At 37.9% G+C, this 25,591-nt stretch overlaps 1 protein-coding gene across 1 annotated transcript in view; it reads left to right on the plus strand.

Moving 5' to 3' along the window:
- Nucleotides 1-25,591, plus strand: part of PRKCE (protein kinase C epsilon) — a 282,199-nt gene that overhangs the window by 152,671 nt on the left and 103,937 nt on the right. The window contains exons 3-5 of the mRNA XM_005144578.3: nucleotides 22,949-23,108; nucleotides 24,063-24,097; nucleotides 25,459-25,544. Coding sequence (XP_005144635.2) covers nucleotides 22,949-23,108; nucleotides 24,063-24,097; nucleotides 25,459-25,544 — 281 coding nt within the window. The remainder of the gene's footprint in view (nucleotides 1-22,948; nucleotides 23,109-24,062; nucleotides 24,098-25,458; nucleotides 25,545-25,591) is intronic.

Genomic DNA, 25,591 nt, shown 5'->3' on the forward strand with positions numbered 1-25,591 from the left:
TAACTTTACTGAGTGTTAACTCTGAGGCTCAGTCGTCTCCCTTATACAGTTAATGTAGTTAGAATATGTTCAGTATTAAAACCTGATTCTTTTAATTGATTCTGCAGATTTTGGAACCTTCAGTAAGTCAATGTCTCCAGACAAACAGCCTTTGCAGTTGATCCTCGGTGCTCATTCCTTTGTGCTTGAAGCACTAGGTCTTATATCCATGTATTAATCAACAGAGCTCTGACATGCGGTGTTTTTTAGGTCAGGTTTTGATAGACCCGCGCACCTCTCTGGAGATTTTCTTGGATGCATTTGAGTACATTTCTGCTGTGCTGATGGACACTGTGTGAATGTATTGAAAAGGCTTCAAAATTGTTTTGTAAAATACAATGAAAGATGTTTCACTAAAGAAATAATGGTTTTTGCAAAGTGCTAGTACTTTCAGTGTGCACTGGAAGCAAATTCCATACGGTTGAGTATTGCTTGGGCAGATAAGGAGAGGCACCACAGCCAAAACGATTCAGCAAAGTTTGGGAATGCCAAAAAACCTTGATCTAAACAGCCAAAAATATAATCCTTTTACATTTTCTTTAAACTGGGTCATGGAGCTTTTCAGGAGCAGATCTTTAGAGAATCTTGAAATGAATTCTAAACAAAAAAAGGTAGTGCAGTCACCTGAATCAAATCATATGCTCATTAATACTTTGTGGGGGTGAGCATTTTCTGCAGGGTAATGTAATTTTTGTTCTGGAGTTCTCTGGGAAGCAAGCTCCACATTCAATTCACTCTGAAAAGGAAACCCATTAAAGCAGGTGACAGCACAGCTCTGCAACTAATAACAGCTTGTATTGTCATGTGTCTATGTCAGAATGTCTGAAATATAAGCTAAATGTCTGCTATTCATTTAAAATTTGTTTGATATTTTTAAACAGATTGTAATGTTTAATTTTTCTCAGGTGGTCTCTCCCTGTGTAGTAGAGCATTCTTTGAAGGTGGTTTGGTTAACTTATTTATGACTAGATGAATAAAAATAGTGGTTGAAATCTCATTGTTGTGTCTATTAAATAATTAAGAAACGAACTAATTACCATTACCGTACCAAGCATAACTGAGTTTACCTGAGTGTCTGAGGGTAACAGTTTTGAGGTACTTGGAACAAAATGGCACATTGTGCAACTCTAGGTTATGATGAAATACATCATGGTTGCTGCTTGCTGCTGTAAGGCAAAGTTAGGTCCTGAAATTTCTAGATAGATGCTGGATCATATCTTGAAACCTTCAGGGATCTTTTGTAATTTATGGGGTATATACAGGCTTTACACTTAGAACTGAAAGGTTTGTTCCTGCAAGTATGGGGTGTTTGAACTGTTCAAAGGTTTGTTTGCCTTGATTATGAATCTCTTACTTTCAGATGCCCAGGGTTTTTAAAGCTCCTGTAATCTTCCTACTTTAATAATTGACTTGTTTCTTAATCTTTTATGAATTTAAACATTAACATATTGTTAGTGTTTTTTAAGAGGCTATGTTTCCAAGGAATCCCCCTTTCTCAGAAGTTCCTTAGTTATAATTTCTAAGTGCTAATTCCAATTCTTAGTAATTCAGCACCAAGTGGAAGCAGAGTAGTAGTTTGTGGACCATCACTGAACTGAAGTAGTCTTGATGAAACTCAAGCACTAAGACTAATAGATTTTCTGCAAAAGGGAAAACAAAACACTTGTACTTGTTGCTGCCTCTTTGAATATTTGATCATGGTTTTGTGCAGGAGGCCCAAAACTTATGCCTGTGTTTGACAGAATAGGTAAAAGATAGTAATGAAAGGGGTATTGCACTTTCAAAATGGAACTTATTAGTAAAGTTTGTAAGAAAGCCTTTACAGTCAGAAATCTGCTTTCTTCTGCAATCCTCCACAAATTCCACAAATCAGATGTGATTATGTATTTCACAGGGAGAGGAGGGCACAGCAGAGCTGTATACATCCCTTCTGACATCGGATTTGTCTGTGTATGTACCATATATGTTAAAAAAGAATATTCAGCCTGTCTTTCTAAAATTTTACCCCAGTGCATCAGACATCCAAATCCCTGTGATGAAGACTCCATTTAGGATCATAAGTTCAGTCTGATCTGGAGAAGTCCACATACTGTGTGCTGCTTTGCAGCTTGGTTTCTGCAGAGCTGGAGTCCAGCTCGAGTTGTAGAACTCTCCACAGCTCCTTGTATGTATTAAGTGGGCAGAAATGCTGAACCGTCATTAGAGATCTAATCTTGCAGCAGCAAATGAGTGCTAAACTATGCAGGCACTGTGCTTAAAAATATTCATGTGCACTGATCTTCCTTGAAGATTGTAAATGAATCATAATCTGCTAGAAAGATTTGATAACCAAAAATAAACCAGAAAATCCTGAACTCCTGTCTCTCATGAAAAATATCTCCTTTCACAGTAAACCATACACACTAAATTTAAAAAGTTGATTCATTATCTGCCTGCCTACCTACTACATTGTGAATTATGTATAAAAACCTTGCCAGCTTTTATAGATACTCTTTTCTTAGATGCAGAAGAAAAGAAAAAAGGAGAAAGGGGTTGTCATGGCTCAGTCAGTGTTAGTGAAATCATAACTTTTATAAATAGGTTTTATAAATAGGCTTTCATAAATAGGTTTCTACTTTTTATTTAGACTCCATAGTAATGTAATCCTTCAAAGACATTGGAAAATATTTTTTTAACATGGCTTGATTTTTAAGATACTGATGTGATAAGCAAACAGGTATTTAGAAGATCAAGTTAAGTGATAGATGAAGATTCTGGCCATCAGTCCTAGCTTTAAATGCTAGTAAGTTTTCTTCTGTTTCCTGCATGAACACATTTTGTGTGTTAAGCCCTTTAATTATTATGTAATATCCCCTGCTGCTTTTAGTGGTCTTACACAAGATTCTACTCTTCTGTTTGTGTTTTTCTAAAGGACCTTTCTATGATATAAACAGAAGGTACTACCCAGGATACTTCATTCTTGCACATAGATTTTTGGTATTATAGTTCTCCTTTGTCATTAATAGTCTGTGTAGCTAAAATTAAGTAACCCAACAGAGGTTATTTGGAGGATAATTACTGGAGAATTAATGAGAACCTTGGATATACTTGGATTTTGACTGGACAAGCCAGAGCAGCCTGGTTTAGCTGGAGCTGCTTGGAGCAGAGTTTGGATGAGAGACTTCCAGAGATCCTCTTCTAGCCTGAATTACTCTATGGTTCATGAAAACGGTGTGTGAGAGACAGTAATTTTCAACTGGCATTTAACTGTGTTTTGGGTTGATGATGATCTTCAAATCAAAAAAAGTGTTTCTATGCCTTCTAAATACATACAACAGGGTTTTTTTATAAATTATATGTTGTTTTGCATCCAAACACAAAGAACAGCTGACTTTCACAAGCATTCAGACAGAATCACAAAAGACAGGCAGAGAGGATACAGGATTGTTAGGTAACCAGAGAGGTAGTGATTACGGACTTAAGATGCCTAATTTTGTAGTGTATCTACTACATGTATGAATTTCTTATGAGCAAAACATATGTTGATCCCATTGTCTTTTTATTTAGCTAAGCACATCATTATATGAGTTTCCCTTTGAAAAAGACAGCTATGCTATGTATATATGTAGTGTAGATCAAAACACTTGGTAGATACGGTTAGCTCTGTTTGAGGTGTCAGATGTTTCTAAGATTTCCACTGGCTTTTATCTGCAGCTGATTTCTGATGACACGTTTCTGCTCAACTGAGAGATGGTGGACTCTAAAAAGTTGCAAGCATGGTAGAGTTAAAATATAGTTCAAAACCAGATAGAAACGTAAAGCTCCTGAGCATGGGCTAGTGCCCTTTGTATTTTTTAATGCAATGGGGAAAAAATCACAGGAAAACAAAATGTCCTTGTTTAGTGATCAAGCAGGATGATTCAAGGAAATAAGTACTTAATATTAGTTGTAAGCACTGTATCAGTGTTTAGGTGCTTAGAAATGATGGGAAGAAAATCCTAGGTGAAGACTGAGGGCACCATGCACAGGTCATTTGCCACAGGTTTTGTGAGTGCTCTTGGGCATGTCATTCAGTGTGTCTGTGCCTCTTGGGTCCCTTGTGCCCTGTGCCCTTTGAAATGTAGTGGTAAAAACCCCACTGTTTCAGAGATACAATGGCTACTACCAGCAGTCGCCCACACTGCTGCTGTTGCAGTAACCAAGTTAGGCTGGTTATGAAGGCAAGTCAGATGTGAGGGCAAGGCTGTATGCTCTAAATATGCTTTTTCCATGTATTTATGATATATGGTTAATACCTACATGGGATAGCTTCTGGATGAGTCAGTTTTTATATATGGATTTAAGAGAAATCATTGGCTTCTTTCTTAGTAATTGTTTGCTTTGGTGTTATCAGCCTTATTTGCATGTTATTCTAAAATTGAAAGTAACATTCTAGTATAAAACATTTTGTTTTATTTAGCTTTGTCAGAATTTTACTTAGAGGATGAGGCTTCAAGCAACCTGTTCTAGTGGAAGGTGTCCCTGTCCATGGCAGGGGGTTGGAACTGGATGAACTTAAATGTCCCATCCAGCCCATACCATTCTGTGATTTATTACTGTTTCATTTCATTACTATGTTCCCGAAGTTTGAGCTGGCAGTCACTGTGATCAGTGCATAGGTGATGAATACAAGAAAGACGTCATAGACAAACCCAACCATGTCAGTTCCAGATGTTGTTCTTCTGACACGCAGGTGTGGAGGGTGAGGGAGAGTGACAGTGTTGGAATTAAAAATTAATCATAGGACAAATGTGATATTTCAGGAATTAGACATAAATGAAAGAAACAACACCATTATGTGTGAATAAATAGATAAATAAGTGCTAGAATTTAGCAAATGAGTCAGTATTAGCTAGTGCAGTATAGCCTGTTATTTCGTTTGACATAGGAGGAAAGTTTCTATTTTAGTTTCTTTTAAAAACCTCACACTTGCTGAGATGTTTTTTGCAATTTTTTTAAATAAGCTATAAAGCACTTTAATAACCTCTTCCATGGAATTGTTCTTCTGAGAACTATTGCTTTCTTTATATGGGCAGAGACAGATTCTGTTTGTGTGAGTTTACAACAGTATGATTCAAAAGTCCGGACAGTTTATCAGTCAGTCCCTGACAAATGCTGTTATATTTTAGCATGTACCCAATTTCTATCTGAGGAGGAAGCAGTTGTTTTAGAGGCAACTTTCCTTAAAGAGATGGGTGGTAGGCTGAAAGAGACCCTATCTTGGACCAGTGGTATAACACCATATTAAAAGTGTAACTTATCAGTAGCATTGTAGTAATTAGGGGGAATTCACCCCCCTGTTGCACATATGACCAGACAATTGATGTTCTGAAATGTCAGGATGAAGTTTCACATTTGTGAGAATGAAAGGAAGGGAAAAACGTGATATGAATAAAACTAAACATTTTCCCTAGTCCTAAGCCAAGTGCTTTGTGTATCTCATGGTCACCCCATTTGTTTAAAAACTTGTAAATGCCCAGGTCAGTTTATTTTAATGGTTCCATGTTCTGGAAAGCATGATTCAAAATGTGCTCCTGGTGCAGTGGTGGAGCCATACACCACAGTTGATGGCAGCAGCACTGACTTGCTAATGATAGAATCACAGGATGATTTGGATTAGAAGAGAACCTAAAGCTTATCTAATTCCAACCCCCTGCCATGGGCAGGGACACCTTCCACTAGAGCAGGTTGCTCCAAGCCCAGTCCAACCTGGCCTTGAACACTGCCAGGGATGAGGCAGCCACAACTTCTCTGGGCACCTTGTGCAGGCCATCAGCACCCTCATTGTGAATAATTTCTTCCTGGTATCTAATATAATGTCTCTTCTGATCTCTGTGTATTCAACTGACGAATGTCAAACTGAGATTTTAACTGCTTTTAATTTGTGATACAGCTTTCTCCATCTTGCTAAATTGCCTACAATCCATTTTCATCAAACCCAAAGCTCTGCCACAATAATCATAATGTTTAGAATGGCCTTTCTTAAGCTAAGATTTATTTTTGCCCTTAGTTTCCAGGAACCCTGTGTAGTGTTTTTTCCTTGCTTCTGGTAAAATAAATACAATGCAGAGGAAGGATCATATTCATGATTTTGTGTCTGACTTTCTATCTAAGGGACAAGTGTAATTTGTATTGCTTGCTGGAATAGATACTGGAATAATTATTTTAAATAAGTTTAGATGCTGCTAATAATAGTGCTAATGCTTGCTCAGAGGAATGCTTTCTTCCCCCTAATGTTCTGTGTGTGCTGACTGAAAATCGCTTAGCTACATCTCATTTTCTTGGACCTTTTTTTTTCCATCATAAAGCAAGGGGTATTGTATGTAATAAGGTGATATTCTTGTATGCAGGAGAACAGGCAAACTGATCCTGCAGTGTGGACATAGGGGTCCAAGTTCCTAAATATGGGCAGCTATTCTGAATACCTCTGGGTTTGGATATAGGATTTAAGGCACATTTAATAGATCTGAGTTCAGTCAGGTTCTCTGTATCTTAGAAAAATACGTACTTTGTAGTGCAAGTTTGTTATGGTCGTCCCAAAAATACAGGATCACAAAATCACTCATTGCAGTTGACTGGTTTGGATTCACTGAAGTTCCATGTGCGCCAAAAAGAAGTTTGGTTTTGTGTATTGTAGGGTGTGCTGCTGGGAGGTTTATAACTGGCAGTGAAGAGACTTGAGTACTCAAATGTTGAAATGCTTTGTTTCAGTTGCCTTGCATTTCATTTCTACTTACTAAGAAGAATCCTTATGGTGTGGGTTTTTTTGTTGTTAACATCTTTTGGTTGCTGTTTTTTGGCTGTGGAATAAAGAAAAGGGCAGACTATAAGCATGGCTATATTTAATCTAAATTAGCTTTTAAAAATTGGCTTTTTTCATCTTTTTGAAAATGCATTACATATTGTTATTTGGCTACTAATATGCTAATGGCAAAGGTAATGTTTTATTAAAGAAAAGACCTTTAGAGAAATTTTTTCAGCATGTAAGAATGTATTTGGGGTTTGATAGGTTTTTACAAAAGGTGGAGGTTTTGTAGGAGACATTAGCTCTTACCCCTGCAATTTCTGATGGTAAAAATGTCTTTCTAGTCTGGGGGATGATCTCTTTCTGAGGGTGTTTTTGTCTCGTTATCATTGAGGAAGCATTTCTGAATTGAAACGATTGTAAAGAACTAATTCATGAGTGCTGTGATGTGTCATATGGGTAGTCAAGGCAGAGCCTTCAGCTACAGAGCTGTCAAAATACTTTTTTTTATTTTAAAGAAAAAAGGTGGGAGTTTCTCTCTAGAAGTTCTTTTTCTGAAGACAACCAATGCTAAATGATTTTTTCGAGGAACTTCTGACACCTTCTTAGGTAATTCACACTTGAAGAGAGTAAGTGGGAAATCAAAAGCTCTTTGAAACCAACTTGGAAATGCTGCCATATGTCTTATTCTTGAGATTATACAAGTTTTTTTAAAAAGCAAAAAAAGAAAAAGAAATAAATCCAGCCTCCAACTTTCAACTGCCACATCCTTCAACCAGACAGTTCTGGGATCTGTTAAATCAAATCTCCATACACCACGCTTCTCAACTTGTGAATTGATAGGTGATACAGCTTTCCTGCGGTGGTATTTAAGTTTACCATGGGAACAGCTAAATCGGTGACAGCAGCAATGAGGAGGCACCAAATATATTTTTTTCAGCTTACAGCCAGCTGACTTTCACATTCTTATTCAGCAACCTGATAAGGCTCAGTGCAAATGAATTATGTAGTGTTTGAAAATGAGCAGAGGTGCTTGGGAAGCCAGAGGACAGAAAGGCTTTGAGATCATGGGCTGTGACTTGAATTTTTTAAGGAAAGCTTTTTTTAAAGCGTCTGCTGTCTCTGTGAATAAAACAGAACAATAAATGGAATGAAGTTGTAGAGGTTAGTATTGTACAATTGCTAGAACATTTTGTATCCTTACGGTTTGGACATAGGCAATCAAGGTTTCTTTTTTTATCTCTACTGTAAGTAAACTGAGCCAAATTCTGCTTGATTTTTTTTGTACGTCTCTGTTCTCTGGCGTAGCTGTAGGGCTGTAACCAAGGATAGAACTTACCCTCATATGACTGTGCATATAGAGCATAGAGCATGTACAAATAACCGTCCTTGGTGCTGCAGGCAGTCTTCTTGTCATTCCCTTTGCCCTCCACAGATTTCACTTGGATGCTCTTGCTTCTGCTCTGCACATGTTTCCAGATGAATTTTGTGCTGTCAGTGGCAGAAGAGATTACCTGATGCCTTAGAATATCCACAGGTAGTACTGCTGGTGTGAAGAAAGTCAGTGCTGAATGAGAAACAGTTAAAGCACTGGAATAATAAGAGAAAAATTAAATAAGAGTTAATTCCAAGAATTGTGTGGTCTTTGTTTTCATTGTTTGATTTAGTTTCTGGACTAAATAGGGAGAACATTGTTTGGCTCTTGAAGTCACATTTGATTTGATCTTTGTGCTGGAAAAGAAAAAAATGCATTGGGTTTTTTTGAGTTACATTTTCCCTTTCAGCTACAGTATACAGCTATCAGTTAGTTTAGAGTAATGTAATAGAATACAATATGCAGCTGTCTTAAGCTGACGCTCCATACCTGTTCTGCATAAACATAGTTTGAATTAGCTTTATCATGTATCTGAAGAAAACAATAGCGGGTCTAAAGCAGCATCTATTGTTTTGAAGTTGGTTGTTTCAGTGAACTTGGTTGGCTCAGTATCTTTGGGAAAACATTAGCAAATCTTTAGGCATGAGAATATCCATTCTCTTAAAGCACTGCAAGACATGTGCCCTGTGGAAAAAAAATACAGATATTGAATGCTTTTCCTTACCTAACTTCGTACATATATAGAATCATAGAATGGTTAGGGTTGGGAAGGACCTTAACATTTTCTAGTTCCAACACCCCGGCCATGGGCAGGAACACCCCACACTCCACACCATGTCACCCAGGGCTCTGTTCAACGTGGCCTTAAATACTACCAGGAACTCAAGATTTACCACTTTGGGTACCCTCTTCCAGTGCCTCACCACCCTCACAGTAAAGAACTTCTTCCATATATCTAACCTGCACTTCACCTGTTTTAGTTTTAAGGTTTTAATGTCACCCATTACCCCTTGTCCTATCACTCCAGTCCCTCTCCAGCATCCTTTAGGCCCCCTTCAGATATTGGCATGCACTGTAAGGTCTCCATGCAGCCTCATCTTCTCCAGGCTTAACAGCCCCAACTTTCTCAGCCTGTCTTCATGTGCTTCAGACCCCTTGTAATCCTCATGGCCCTCCTCTGGACTTGCTCCAACAGCTCCATATCCTTCTTGTATTGAAGACACCAGAAAATATATATCTGCTAGTTCTATGTAAGAGTTAACTCTCTTAGGGAGAATTAACTTTTCTTTACAACATATGGGTAGAAAGGAAATAATTTACCAATTGACAATAATCCTAAACTCAGATTGGCCTTTGACTGGTGAGAGCTGCATTGCTCCCAGTTCATCCTAGAGGGAGGAAAAGGACTATTCTCTGATGTGTTCTCTTTCATCAATGCTAGTTTCACTTTCATTCCTCTCTCCCTTTTCTTTCACATCCTATTTTTCTCTGAGTTTCTTTCTCCAGAGTGAGAGGACTAAAACTGTCTTATTCCATCTTGGTCTTTTTTGTTTTCTTAATTCCTACAGTAAAGCACCTCATCATCCAGCATCCCACCCTTCCCACTTGCCAGCTGCTTCTATCAGTAAGTTCTTAAGCATTCTTGAATATTACATCAATTTTAGAGAACTATGAAAACCAAAATGCATCTCAGTCAACACATCTGTTGCCTCTTCAAGGGCTGTTTGCCAATTCTTTTCCTCTGTGAGTATATTTTTTATTAGAGACTTGATCTGCCATAGGTCAGGAAAAATAGCTCAGGTCCTATTAGATGACTTCAAGAAGTTGATGCTTAAAAACCTTTCTGGAATTCTGACTCAGATGGAAATTAGGTGTCCAATTAAGTATCTTTTCATAAGCCAGAAGCACTTTTCATTTTACGTGGAAGCTTGAGCCACATGCTCACCAAATCACTGAAAATGTGAAAGACAGTGCTAGATCTGTCTAAGCAAAGGAATGGAGAACTGGATTTAAATAATTATATGACCACTGAGGGCAGGAAGTTTGAAATATCAAGAAGGTAGCAAAAGTTAGGAATAGCTGAGTTTCTGTAACTTGTTTCAAACAGAGAGTGTTGTCTTTTATCCATGTATATGCCTTATACATTAAGACACAAAGTGTTACTAGCTGTGGTGGGTTGACCCTGGCTGGATGCCAGGTCCCCATCACTTTATCACTCTTCTCTTCAACTGGACAGGGGGGGAGAAAAATATGACAAAAGGCTTACAAGTCAAAATAAGGACAGGGAGATCACTCAGCAGTTACTGTCACAGGCAAGACTTGACTTGGGAAAAATTCATTTAATAATTATCAATCAAATTGGAGTAGGATAAAGAGAAATAATAAAAAAATCTTAAAAACACATTTGCCTTGCCCCTCCTTCCTTGAGACATCCCACCCTGCTCTGGGGTTCTCCATGGGCTGCAGGTGGGTATGTGCCACCGTGGACCTCCATCTGCTGCACGGGGACATCCTGCCTCACCATGGTCTGCAGGGGAGCCTGCTCTGGCGCCTGGAGCATTTCTGCCCTCCTTCTTCACTGACCTTGATGACTGTAGAGCCCTTTCTATCACGTATTTTCACTCCTCCCTTCTGACTGCTGCTGGTTTATTGCAGTTCCCCCCTCCCTTTCCCAAATATGTTACCCCAGAGGTGCTTCCACCATCGCTGATGGGCTCAGCCTTGGCCAGCAACAGGTCACTGTTGGATCCAGCTGGCATTGGGTCTATCTGACCCATGGGAAGCTTCCAGCAACTTCTTGCAGAATCAACCCCTGTAGCTCTGCTGCTACCGAAATCTAGCCACACAAACACAGTTACTGATTTCAAGTCATGTATCCAGGGCACAGAGACAAGATTTTCCATAATAAAGTTGAGGGGATGACCTCCACTTGAACTTTTTTGTGCTTTTCAGTCTTCACATACATTCATGTCACGTTTTTCAAGCTTGTCTCCATAACCTGAGGGCTAGATACATGTTGCTTTGTTTAAGAAGAGCCATGGTTCTCATGTAATTCTGTATTTCAGGTAGCATGCTTTGCAAAACCTCATCTGCTGCAAAACTTTGCTGGGAGTCATGAGAAGCAGGAAAGATCCTTTTACTGTTCTTTTGTTTGAAGACCTGCAAAAGGAAAAATCAGCAGTGCATTTATAAGTAACAGTCCAACATTACAAATCAGGGCATGTGATGGAGCTGTTAGCAAATGCATGGTAGACCACAAATTCCTTCCACAAAGGAGGGTGAGCTAACGCACTGATCCTCACCTTATTACACTTGGTTTTTATTCTTATATAGAGTTTTGACAGTAAAATAACCAAAATCCAAAAGGAAATAAAAGGCACTGAAACTTCTCTTAGTTAATCTTGTCACTGAAAAATACTTCTTCCAAAGATAGGTCATGAAGGTGGTCATCATGTGTCAAATCCCCCCCCAGTAAAAACCTATGTATTACATTCAGACTCTACTGACAATATGCAAACTCACCATTTACAATTACCTCATGATGCTGTGCTCATAAGCCTGGCATGGAGAAAGAACATACTGTTCGGCAAGTTTCATTTCTCCCATGCAATAGATGCATGGAATTAACATCTGGTAGAGCAGATAAGTATGCTTTGAATGTTGAAAGGTTTCCATTGAAATAAGTGGCACAGCAAATACTCTCTTTCATTTAGCCATATCCAGAAATGCTTTGCTAAATTTGTGTTATGAAGTAGTATGCTGATAATAAATTGTATGAGTCCTTCAGGATTTACATAATACATCTATTACTGTTCTCTGAATGGAAATTAGTAATAATATATTTAATGTTGAAAGACATAGATGGGGGAGGTGCTTTAATAGCGCTGCTTATGAGTCAGATGTATTCTTAATTAAGCTTTTGTTGTGTGCTTGTGGGGGGTTATCAATAAGAAAAAATCCTCCCACGTTTGTAAGAAAGACAATGAAAAGAAGGAATGAGTTCTGCTGTGGCTCATTTTTGTCTTACAAATGATTGCAAGATCTGCCCACTTAGGAAATGGGCAAGATAAGGATGTTGGTAGATGGTGACAGGATTGTCATAATACAGCCCTTAATAAAAGACACAAACCTGGAAGAGCAGTGACATGTTCAAACACCAGTGAAAGTCTGTTATGGGTTATATATTGGGTAAAAATGGGGAAAGAAGTGGCAGATGTTATTTATTGGTGGCAGCTGCCTTGGAGAGCAGCCATTTCTAAGGTGATGTATAACACTAATATCTTTCATTTCTTTTATCCAGTTCAACAGTAGAGTTGTGAAACATTAAAAGTCCAAAGTTTGATTACTTATATACTCCTACACCCTGCATCCAAGAAAGGAAAAAATATATCTGCAATTTAAATGAGGACCTTTTACCTTTTGGGTGCTTGCAGGCTCCACTGCAGACAGAGCAAAGGTAATTGTGTGGTTTTAGTGTGCAGAACCAATTTATAAAGGATACAAGTGGTGAAACAAAAGGAGAAACATGATTAAAACTGCTTGTGATTTTATTAGAAAGCTTGATATTTCTGTGAGGCTGTCTGGCAGCCATCCGTGAGGTGACTGGCAGGATTTAGTTGGTGCAGACCCACGGGCTCAGGTTGCTGTGATGGGGCTGTCTCAGAGCATGTTCCAATGATGCCCACTGCTGTTCCTGCAGACTGGTTCAAAGTTTGACCAGATTTGGCTTCCTGGTTAGATGAAGGGCTGGCACAGAGGAGTTCAGACACCAGTGGCAGCCAGGTGCCTGCTTCTGGTATGTATCAAGAGACTATGGTGCATTTTGTAACTCAGCATATTACCCAGAATATGTCATAAGAACAAGAAATAATGTAGCAGTGGCTAGATACTGGTTGTATGGACAACCTTTGGTGCCAATTTACTTCAGAAAACTGAGGCTTTTATGTTATTTTGAGTTACAAATAGTTTGCTTTCTTGTTTCACTATGGAAAGATTGCTTTCCCAACACTTAATAATTTGATGTTTTAATAGTATTGTAAATTGTTTGCCTAAGCAGACAGCTACTGCAGTTACAGTGAGAAAACAGGTATAAGGGACCCTGAAACTATTTGGCAAACAATGGCTATGAAGGTAATTGTCTCACTTGTTACTTCTTATAAGGAGTCCTACTGCTTGAGGTCAAATCCTCCTGTTTGTTAGAGCCATTACAGTCTCATCAGTGGATATCTCTACACAAAGGTACGGATACTTTGTGTCTTACCACTTTAATACTGCTGGGAGGAAATAACTTCCAAAGTTTTGCAGCTTCTATTTTAATATGTTGGAAAAATGGCATTTTAATTTTCAGAGAGTATAAGAAAAAAGCCTGTAAAGAAAATATTAACATATCATTTACTCTTCCTGTCCTTGAAACTTCCTCTGGCCTTCCTGAGCATTTTTTGAGCAGAGTATTGAGAATTCAGTGTCAGTCAGGCCAGGGATTCTTCCTGCCTGGGATAAAGGAATATGAAATCTTCTCTGGCTTTCGCAGTTATTGCATAGATGCTGCCTGAGGATCTTTGAATCACAAGCAGTTCTGTTGTGAACTCTCTCTGCCCCATGGAGAATACAAGCAAGTAGTTAGTACTTTAGAAACAAATGAAGAAAAAGATTAAAAAGCAAAAAGAATCACTTCTCCAAAGTAAACTTTCTGAAGTTGATGTTCTTCTCGTATCTTCAGTGGTGACACCTCAGAATGATGTGAAGCACTCTGAAAACCTGAATGTGTGCAATGTGTATCACAGGCTTGAGTTTTGGGAGGGCTATAACCATAATAAAATTAATGTTTTGCAAGCCATCTTCTCTGACCTGTGTAGGTTATACACCATCAGCCCTTAATGTGGTTACATGGAATTGTAAGATTTAATATGGACTTTTTAGCTCAAGTGAGCTGTTTTACATACATTTCTCTGCTTGGATGGAAACAGTGCTGTCGGGAGGGGGATCTGGAAATGAAATCAGCAAGGGGACTTGTGAGACTTTAGTAGCTTAAAGGCAGGAAGTGGTTTTCATTCCTCTTTTTACCTTCAGATATAACAGCTTTTTCTGCAGCTAGCATGTGACTGGGATACCCATGGGGACCTGTTTAGTTCAAAGCTTCTGTCTTGCTGTGGACTGAGAACTATGCAAAATTTCTACAATTGTCTTTTCCATGGCCTCTTGCTGTGTCTCTGGCCATCCCCAGCCCCTGTGTTTTTTGCATGGTGTACAACAGAATAACGGTTGCCTTGCTACAAATAATTCAGTACTTTCTGTGCTGGCAAAGACTTGCTTTTTCAGGTTGCCATTCACTCATCCAGCATAACATACTGCAGTATTTAGGTTGGCTATTAGCAAAAGAGCCTGCCTGCCAGAGTGGTGAAATAAGATACATGAGTGCATTGTGGAATTTCCCTCACTGGACATTTTCAAGAACCATCAGAAAATGGAAGCTGAGGGTACCTGAAGTGCATGAGGCCCTTTCCTGCTGCAAGAGACTGGGCTTGGGTGTCTCCCAGGTGCCTGCACTTATGCTTGTGTTATTCTATGGCAAAGGAACAACGCTGGGATTGAATAAATATTGGCAAAACAACTCTTTTGAAAGACCAGAAACTCCAGAAGGTTGTGTTTCATCATGCTCTGTGTAGCTTTTGCAGCTATTAGAAAAAGACTCCTGTACTTCTCTGATCTATCCCAAACACAGGCTTAAAATACTGTCATTCGGGATCTGTCTGGTTTAGTAGTTACCTCTGGGAAAAGGGCTTTGTCCTGAAATTTTCACAATGCTTGTTTTCCTTCTTAGCATCACAACACCATTTCCTTTCCAGGAACTGACGAACACCAGCACCTCAGGTGTTGACCCTGCAGAGAGGTCAGTTGACCCTGAAGATGCTTCCATAGCTTGGAGCTCTGTTAAAATAAACATGCATGTGTACACTACTTTGAAAGTTGATCTTCCACAGCAGCCCCGTCTGTGATGTTTTGTCACATTTTCCTTCTTTCCTTGAACATGGTCAAAGGACAGTCATTATGAGCCTGTATCATATAGGGCAATTTGAGCTAGTTGAAGATGTCCCTGCTCATTGCAAGGGTTGGGCTAGATGACCTTAGAAGGTCCATTCCAACCCAAACTATTCCATGATTTTATATGTCACCAGATTATCAACCACAGCTACTACCACCACAAGTGACTTGGGCATGCTCCAAGGAGCATAGTGCAATCACAGTGCAGGACATGTTTGCAGACTTGCAGCAAGAAGGGTAGGGAACTAAGGATGACTTTTGGTTTGATCATAGTTACAATAAAATAATAACTGGTAGTAGTAGTATATTGTATATATAGTTTCTTAATTTGAAAGATCATGTACTTTTTTAGCTTTAGTAAGTAGTTGATATAATAAGATATTTTACACCTTGTTATCCTGTCAGGATTAACCACTATCAATACTAACACTAGGCTACTAAACTCATTATTAAAACTCTGTCAACATGAAATGAATGTCACTGACCCAAACTAAATTAATTTTCTTCCTGTAAGTTTATGACATCAAGTTCTGTCACAAAACCTGTTCTACATTTTACAAATTATCTCACATTACTAGTTAGGACATGAGTAGACCCATTGCATTCTGTGGAGTAAATTTTTTCTCCTGCTTTAGTATTTACCACATGTAGAATGCATTTCCACCTCTCTAATTTCAATTGCAGATTTATTGACATAAGGGCATTGTGTTTAGAATGAGGCTGTTTGTTCCTCCTGAAAGATAACATTGGAAGACTGAAATAGCCTTAGTTAGCATTGAGGGTTCTTTTTACCAGTTTTTGGTGACATCTCCTTTCCACCTGAAAAAGCTATAGGTTTTGTCTTGTGGAAAAAAGTCTTCAAAGTTGAAATTTAGTTTTAAAAGCCTCAGATGTGAAATTGACTTTTCAGAAAACTTGTCGTACAACAATAGCTTCCCTGTGGTGTTTCTAGCAATAGAACTTCTTTTGTCAAATAAAATGTAATGTGGAAATTGTAGCTACAAGTTCTTTATTTTAGGAATACCGTATTTCTTGACTGTTTAATGGTGAATTCCACAAATAAAGAAATTGAGAGGAATTAGGAGGAAACTGTCTCTGATTTGCTTACTTTGTAGATCTGACAACTAGGAATTGCTGCTTTCGCCCTCAAAGATGAGGTTAGTACTCCTGTCATATGTGTGAGCCCCCAGAGGTCTAAAAAATGGGGGCAACATATATCCATCCCCTACCAGTTGTCCAATCAACAGGTCCTGTAAAAGAGAAAACAGTTCATTAAATGCTAGATTTATTCAAATGTGCTGTATCATCATCTGAAGATGACCATGTTTAATTCCACAGTTTTATTACCTTAAGCTTGTGTGAGTTGTCACTAATTCATCTGGCACTGTGCAGATGGAGAGCAGAAACTTGTGAGGGTTCACTTGAAGGTTTTCTGAAGGAAAACCTCAAAGTCATTTGAAGGAGAATTTTGCTTGAACACATTCTCAGTTTTTGGAAATTAGGATGTTTATGAAAACTAAATTGGACTTTTGAGTGCTGAAATTGCCATCGGGCCAGTCTTAATATCTATGAGACCCTTTAGTACTTCCAGGCAATATGTCCTCCTTTATTAAGTGAATTAATGGGAAAGTATTTCCCTTTGAAAGGAATGTTGTGCCTTCAGCTTCGAGTGAGCTAATGAATGTGTTCATGATAATAAGTATATAGAGAAGGTTTGAAACACGTGTAAATACACATCTGGATAGCTTTATAGGTTTGGTTTTCTTGTTGGTTTGGGGGTTTTCTTGTGGGGGTTGGTTGGGTTTTTTTTTTGGTTGGTTGGTTTGGCCTTTTTTGTTGTTACTTATTTGGGGGTTTTGTAACAAAACATTATGCCTTTCACAACCCCAATCACATTTATCTGTCAGTATGTCAAGGGAAGTCTTTAAATACATATAGGCAGATTCTGTCTTTTAGATAAGAATTTAAGCACTTAAAGATAAGCATATGTGTGGAGGCAAATAAATTTGAGTCTGAGCCCATGCTACAAAACCATATTTGGGCTTGATATATTTTTAAATGCAATTTGTTCTTCAAAGCATTTAGTAAATACCTCATGTTAACAGATGTGATTTGTCAAGATACCTGTCTCTTCTAAAACTCACCTATTTTGTGAGCCTGTTTCAATTTCTTTAGGAACACTCGTCATCTTTGTTTTCTTCAACAATATAGTGTTATCTAAGGATCTGATTCTTCGCCTATTAAACAAGAAATTTCCTGTCAGCTTTTCTAAAGAAAGCAGATTCAAGATCTAGTAAGCAAATCCCCTGTGTTTATTCTTTGCTGAAGAAATAGTCTGGAAATATAGAAAGAGACATAGAAAAATTGCATGCTGTTTCTATGACTGTGGTAAACTATGAAGCCTTGGGTGATATGGTTTAGTGTGAGGTGTCCCTGCCCATGGCTGGGGAGTTGGAACTAGATGATCTTAAGGTCCTTTCCAACCCTAACTATTCTGTGATTCTATGATCCAATTGATTCCTGTGTTCATCACTAACAGCTTTAGGGAGTTCTATTGTAGCATTTACCTTACTATTTTTTTTTCTCAAAGTCACAAAAGTAGTTTGTTGCATCTGTTATTACTTAGCAGGGCTTTTTCTTTAGAAGAGATAGAAATGTAAATACATGAGATGTTTAGATTTTTTTTTCTCTTTTAGAGAAGAGTAAAGCCTTAAAGGCAAAATCCTGTAACAGTTTCAGTGTGGAAAAATCTTGATGACAGTATATATGCTTCTATTGTAGAGGCCCAAAGCAGAATTTGGGAATAATCCTTTGAGACTTAATTCAGTGCATAATGATCTGCTTACCCTGTCTTGAGTCCTGGGGCATCCTGGCCAATGTTCCTGCCCTTTCTCACTTTCCAACATAACTTTAAGCAAATTACCTCTCCTGCCTCAGTATCCTTTCTCCAAGTAGACATTATGTAGTGCTAAAATAAACCCTCTTTTTCGGTACATGCATACTGGTTATAGTGGTCAGGTTTAAATATGATACAAAAACTCTTAATTTTAATCTTCAGCAATAAAACAGTACAGTCATAATTTGTTTGCTTTTGTTGTTCATTTGGGCTCTGTGGAATTATTAAGGGTTGATGTTAAGTCAGCTGTTTTTTCTTGATACTGGTTGTAGTTGCAAGTGACAGCAACATGGAGACACCCAATGCTGCCTGGGGTGAAAAGCCCTTTGAGCAGGAAGTGCCATGGAGATGACAGTGTTCAGTTACAGGGGGGTTACGTGGCAGCTACATCAGTTGCTGCGTTACTGTTGTACATGGACTGCACTTTGGCTTCAGTGGGGCAGTACCCACTCGTTTAAAACACATGATTATTTTTTTCCCCTCCCTCAACATTGTCACTGTTCAATACCAGTCCCCTCCAGATTAAAGGAAATGCCCAGGGTGCTTGCTTCCTTTTAGAAGTTGGCACTGTGAGTAATAACAAATACTGTAAAACCTCTTTGTATGTGTAATCTCTCCCTCTTTTTCTGCCATATTTTTTCCAATTTTTTTGTGTGTGTTGTCAGAATTCTGTAAGTACTTACAGCATAGAGGGTAAGAAACGGAAAAGGCACATTTTGTCATACAGGGTATTTCTGTTTGTTGCAGTTAGTGCTCCTCACTGAACCCTCCTTCTTTGTGATGAAACTATTCTAGTATGAAACAGGACCTAACATGGTTGAGCTTTGGTTATTTGGTGTACAGGGTATTTCTCCTCTAATCGTCCCCTCTTTGAGGGTTGCTGAGCATAATGTGTCACTTTCTTGTCTTTTAAGTTATGACTTATAATTCATGCTTAGCAGATACTATACACAATTAAGTGTTAAATCTGGTAGCAGACACTTCATTTAAGCATCCATTTTGCAAGTATTCATGAATTTTGTACAACACTGCATGCCAGATACTTCTGACTTTTGTAACACTTCCCTAAGAGCTTGGAGTTAAGCCTGGAAATCTTTTCAGCCTCTGAAATTGTAGGCAATATTGTTTGTATGTATGTACAAGTCTATAAGAGCAATTATGTCCTATTGCTTCCCAACTAACTCAGTTACTCTTGCTTGTAATGAAAAGAAGTAGTGGCATTACTGGGTATAGTTTTGAGACAAAATTATTTCTAAATTTGCCAGTTCTCAAGTACCATCATGTAAAGCTAAACTCAGTGTGCTGCATTGACTCTGTTCTCCATGAACACTTGGAAATTATCATGAAAGTTAAATAAATGCATTTAAAATGGGTAAGCTGAATAATATAAAGGACTGAAGCACTCAAAATCCAAATAGGGAACAGAATGAGTTACATAAAGAAACAGCTTTCTTAGAGGAAACGATAACCTTCAGTGATGACTATAACTGCTGAGAGAATAAATTGTTTAGATTCGAACTTGCTTATAGACTGACTACAACAAATCCACTTAATTTAATTTGAACTCCTCTGCTAAGAATAGAAATGCCACACACAATATGTAGTATCCTGGTGGTATTTTCTAGAATCTATCATATACCATTGTACGACTTTTTCTTTTTTAAACCTGTATAAAAGGCCAGTTTTCTTTGGGGTGCTAGCATTTTCTAAATTGTGTCCTTAAAACACTAGTTGGCTGTATCACACTTGGGGGTTTTTCCAAGTACTCCTTGTTGTCTGATAGTATTTACTCATCTTTGCTTACAAACAATGAGAGAAGTTTGGGGACAGCATTGTAGCTGACTTTCTAAGTAGATGTCTTTAGAAAGTTAAATGAATGTCTTTAGTGTGGCTGTTCAGTATGAGATAAATGGATTTTAGTTTAAACATAAGACTGTTGTCAGTGCCACTAGAAATGAGTTGTTCACAACCCTGGGAATGAGCCAGCACAGACGTGATCATCCTCTTCTGAGTCACCTGGGAAAGTTAATGCCTGGTTTTGTGCCTGTGGTCCACAACAGCCATGTGAATTGTGCAAGATGTAGCAGTGGTTTGCTTGAGGTCTGTGGAAGAGTTTTGTTTATGTGTTTTTGTTGGGAAACAGTGAACAAGCTGGCTGAACTGAATGTAAACTAAGTGTAAAGCTCATGGGTGAGTCTGTTTCTCTTGTGACTTGGTCTACTTTGATGAAAGGCTGTTGTCCAGTCATCCGGTGTCCAGTCATGCACTGTAATGCCAGATGCTTCTCCAACCCCCCCAAGTAAGTCCTGCTGCAGACTGACGAGGTGGGGACTGTGCGCAGGCTGTAATAACAGGTGAGGTGGAGGCAAAGTCATTGCTGTGGAGTCACCACTCGTGTACATGGAACTCATCTCTGCAGGTGAACACTAACACAGGATGTGGTGCATGAGTTTGGCCAAGTTCTAGCCTTTAGTGATAAAAAAAACAGCAGACTGACAGAGGAGATGGTTCTGGGGCAACTGGCTAACAGACCCCCAATGTTACCTAAGGCAGATCAAGAAAACTACATTTCCTTCTGTTGTTGGAGCATCCTTCTCACACACTGAGATGCTCTTTGGGTGGAAATGATATCGATAATGGGGGCCTGCCATTTAATTGAGTAATTCCAAATGTATTGCTTATGTCTGCTTTCAAGTCAGTGTTTTCAAGTCAATTTCTGAAAAAAAAACCCCAAACAAGCAAACAAACAAAAAAAAAAACCCAAAAAACAAACACCAAAGTTTGGGGGTTTTTAACTGTAAGTAATTAAATCACTTTGAAGACTTTGTTGACTTAAAAAAAAAAAAATAGTGTCATGCTGTTGTGTTTATCCGGCCAAAACAAGAACAGGATTTTTACCTGCCCTGTAAAATCACAGGTACTTTATCTGTGAAGAATTACACTTAAGATGAAAAAAGGAGAAAAGTGATATTGTGGACTGATTATCATATCAAGTGTGAACTCGGCACTGCTGGAGCATCCTGTTCATTTCGGATAACTTTTTGAGAACCTTTTTCCAGGAGAGTGGGATTTTAATTTCTCACATCCAGGCTTCATACTTCAGCAAATTCTATAATCTGGATGACAACCAAAAGACCAGTTCTGCATTGATATAGAATTATTTCTTATAATAATAACTTTCAGAATATTTCCAGAGCTTTATAAAGTCAATAAACCATTCAGAAGCTGGAAAACTGGAAATAGGAGTCTTTGGTAGGATTTCTAACTGCTTGGTTTTTATTGTTTGTGGAAAACAGTCTTTGGAAGAGCTGTGGTGTTCATTAGACATCAGAGTTTTTCTTAATGCAAAAACATAATTGACAACAGAAAAATAGATATAATTGATAACTACTTGGTACTTTTTATCTCTTCCTTAAAGGGAAACCTAGCCTTGTGTGTAAGCCAATGTTTATTTGCTGAGAGCTCACTTAGAACAGAAAAGCAATGCCATTCTTGCTAACGTCATGGGTTCGAGCCCTTGCTGTTGGTGAAAGAAACTGATCTTGATTTATGGGTCTGTGCTCTGTATTTTCTCAGGATATCAATCTGTTAGCTTAATTGAAGACCCTTTCCTGGGAGTTCCTTAATCAATACCTTTTAATTATACAAGCCTCAAAAATAGAGTTTTAGTGTTTGTGATAGAATCTGAGGATACTATAGATCTGAGTTATTCTCAGACTTTTAATTTTCTTTGTATTATTGTTAAGTACTGTATTGTCGCTTGAAAAACTTGTTCATGTACAGAAAACCTTGCAACAGACCAAAGTTGTCATCTTCAGGCCATCATAATGATTCAGGGTAGCTGAAATTCAGAGAATGACAAGTGTTAAATACACATCAAAGTGTTACATGCACTGAAGTAGTGAGTGCATAGATCCAATTGACAGCAGACGACTGAATGTGGTCTCCTCCAGATCTGATTGTTTTGTAGACACACAAGTGGCTCAAGGAGTGCTTGTGAAATCTGTCTTTCATTAACAACAGTGTATGATTCTTCATGGCTAACTCATTCTCAGCTTTTGCTAAATGCATACAGAATACTGGGGAGGTGTTAGCAATACTTTCCCAAATAGGCCTTGGGGAAAAATGCCCCAGTGTGCTCTGGAGATTTTTTTCCGAACATTTTCATTCTGTGACACATCAACTTCATTTTTTACTTTCTCTACCATTAAATCTCATATACAATTGAATGGGAATTGGCTAAGAAGAACAGCTGGTTTCCTTTGAACATTCTGCTGAAAGTGTATTAGTATCAAAGTGGATTATTGGAGCCTGAAGCTCAGATCTTAATCAGAAATCCTACAAAGTAAGCAGTTCTGGAAGGAAGTTTTGTTCTGCCTTGATATGTATTTGTACTCAGCTTCCTTACACTTGCTGAGTGTGTGGGGACCAGGAGTCATAGGGATTTTTTGGTGGATTTTTATTTCCCCCCTGAAGATCAAATGAGATGAAAGTATAAGCTGTTTGGAGAGTCCAACTGTAATTACTGTTAAAGAGGTTGTCAGTGTGCTTGATAGTGATATAGCACAGGAGACATTGCCAGCTTAGCATGAATTTACAGATAAAGGTTTAGAACAAAGAGAAGTTCTGTACATGGCAATAAAAAACCCTTGCACTTTAGTAATTTGCTAAGAAAAGAAAACTGACCCACAATGTAGGGAAGTTATCCTGTGCACTGCTAGGTAGAGACAAGTCTCTTTATTTTTGAAGAATGTCTATGTGTATTGCATCTGAGTTTTCACATATTTGTGTCTGATACATCCAGTACTTATTGGGGTTTTTTCCTCTGTTTCAGCACCCAAAGACAATGAAGAACGTGTGTTCCGGGAACGTATGCGCCCCAGAAAGCGGCAGGGTGCTGTGCGACGTAGAGTACATCAGGTTAATGGACACAAGTTTATGGCCACTTATCTTAGACAACCAACATACTGTTCACACTGCAGAGATTTTATATGGTATGAAGCAATTTTGCTTTCTTTGCAACTTTGAATTGACATATCCTCCTGTTTTGTTGAAGTATATATGTATAGAAAGTATAAAGCAGTAGTTCTTTTCATTTTAATATTAAGCTGTCATAAATTGGGCAGATGATAATAGGACTGTTAAACTTCCATCATCAATGTTAGAATTTGTTGTGGTTGTGGTTTTTTTTATTCTCTGAGCCACAAAGTTCAATGTTTTCCTGACTGATACACACTATGAATTCTGTGTAGACAGGCAGCCTAGTGTTCTGTAGGTGCCTAAATGTATATTTAGACCTAATATTAGACCTATACATTTTATCAAGATGACTGAGTTCTTCATTAGGTACTAAAATACCACCATCATCCTCCTAAGAAATGCCAAGCACCTATACATCCTACTGAAGTTAATGGAAGATGGGAATATTAGACTTCTAATGATCCAGGGTTTGGGGCACTCAGTGTACAGGGTCTTTATTATTACAATGTATGTCAAGAACTCCCTTTTAGAAATTATTTACATCAACTTTGAGTACTTGCAATTTTCAAATTGGGAAAAGTGGTGAAGACATTCAGTTTTCAGTTATTTTTTTCAGCAACACTATGGCTGTATTCCAAAGTTACCTAGAGATACTGAATTCTGCCTTAATACACATATGATGGGATATGATGGGATCCCTTTCCATGTACCCTTTGGCTTCACCTGTTTTATTACAGTAAATGTGTCTTTACTTCTAACTCCATTCATGGCCTGTCATTCTACCTGTTTCCTCTTGACAGCTGAAATGTAGTTCCTACATGGAACTGCTTTCAGTTTAGGCATGCAGTATCAGATTATTGTTTATAAGAAGCTATTCTTTTACACTTGTACATGTCCAATAGAGAAAAATATTTGTCATTATTAAAAGTATGTATTTTTCATATTCTCTAACACTGTTTTATTTTCAGGGGTGTAATAGGAAAACAGGGATACCAATGTCAAGGTAAGAGAAAATCTACAGGGGAACATTTTGAGTATATATATTGTATTATAATATATAAGTAAGAAGATATTTTCATCAAGCATTGTATACGTACAGTGCCAAAAATTTAGCACAAGATGATCATAAGAAGTTTGTCTCACCAAAGACACAGTCTTTCTAGCAAGGCACGGTGAGATTTTTCAAAACTGCTGGACTTAGATATTGTTTATGAAGTAGGAACATAGTTAACATCACTGAACAGCAGATCCTAGATACCTCTTAATGCACATCCAACTAGAGGGGGCATATCTGCAGATGTTGGCTTCTTCATTTTTCACTTTGTGCATTATAAAATTATGATTTTTTTATTCTGCTGAAGATTCTTTGTTTAAAAATGCCAGGTAATTGCAAAGACTGTAATTAAATAGATGTGGTAATTATAGAGGTCACCATCAGAGAAGGTTATAGCAAAGACTGCAGAAGTGTTTTATTTTCAGCTCCATTTTTCAACTCAATTTCTTGTACTCTTCATTTTTTTGGGATGATGTTTTTCTACTTAATTCTCATCTAACGAGTAGAAATAATCAAGTTAGTGATGATTTTTCAGTTACAAAAGACTTAATGAAATCTCACTGTAAATAAATGCAAATAATGATTTTACATGCTATAATAAGAATTACTGTATTACACATACAGCAGAAGTTCCTTGAGTTCTGACCTTTTTTTCCTTACAAGAATGACCAAAGCTAGAAGAAAAAGAATTAATTCTTTCACTCTGTAGGGTTTCTCTTCACTTAATGACCTTGAATCCTACAGTAGGATAGACCTTGTAATTGCTAATCTTATCTGTCATATGTGCAAATGTTGTTCATTAAGTAATCAGTATGAATATTGACAGATCATTTTTGCCTCCTGAAACCTTTTACAGTTATCAACTTATGATAATGTGCTACCAGAAGAATGTTTGACTTTGCTTTTTTCTGTTGCCTTTTACAATGAGTAATCTTCATGTCTCTTTTCCTCTGGAAGCTCTACAGACAGGAATTGGTTTTGTTGTGTATAATACAGAGATCATGGACTTTAAAGAAAGAAATCAAATATGTAAAATACAGGAAAAATTGTGGTTAATATTTCAGATGGTAATTTGTAGTTTTACATACTGAGATTTTGGCAGATATGCTTTAGTTCTTTTAAAATTCTTTGGTCTCTTCAAAGTCTCTTTCTTCTGCTTTTGTAAGCCAGACTTACCTCGTAGGACTCATCAAGTCATCAGTCACTTGCAGCCTTTCAGGGCCCAGCATTTCTAGTTTTGTGAGCTCAGTCTTTTCCTTTCAAATGAATCTTCATGAAAACTCATTCTTTCATCTGTTTTTTGTTTATAGTTTGCACTTGTGTCGTCCACAAGAGATGCCATGAACTTATAATAACGAAGTGTGCTGGCTTAAAAAAACAGGAAACTCACGATGAGGTAAATGTTTATAAAATATATTTTCTAGATAAAACTCTGTCTTTCAT

The sequence above is a fragment of the Melopsittacus undulatus genome, chromosome 3, assembly GCF_012275295.1.
Source record: "Melopsittacus undulatus isolate bMelUnd1 chromosome 3, bMelUnd1.mat.Z, whole genome shotgun sequence".
In the NCBI taxonomy this organism is placed as follows: Eukaryota; Metazoa; Chordata; class Aves; order Psittaciformes; family Psittaculidae; genus Melopsittacus; species Melopsittacus undulatus.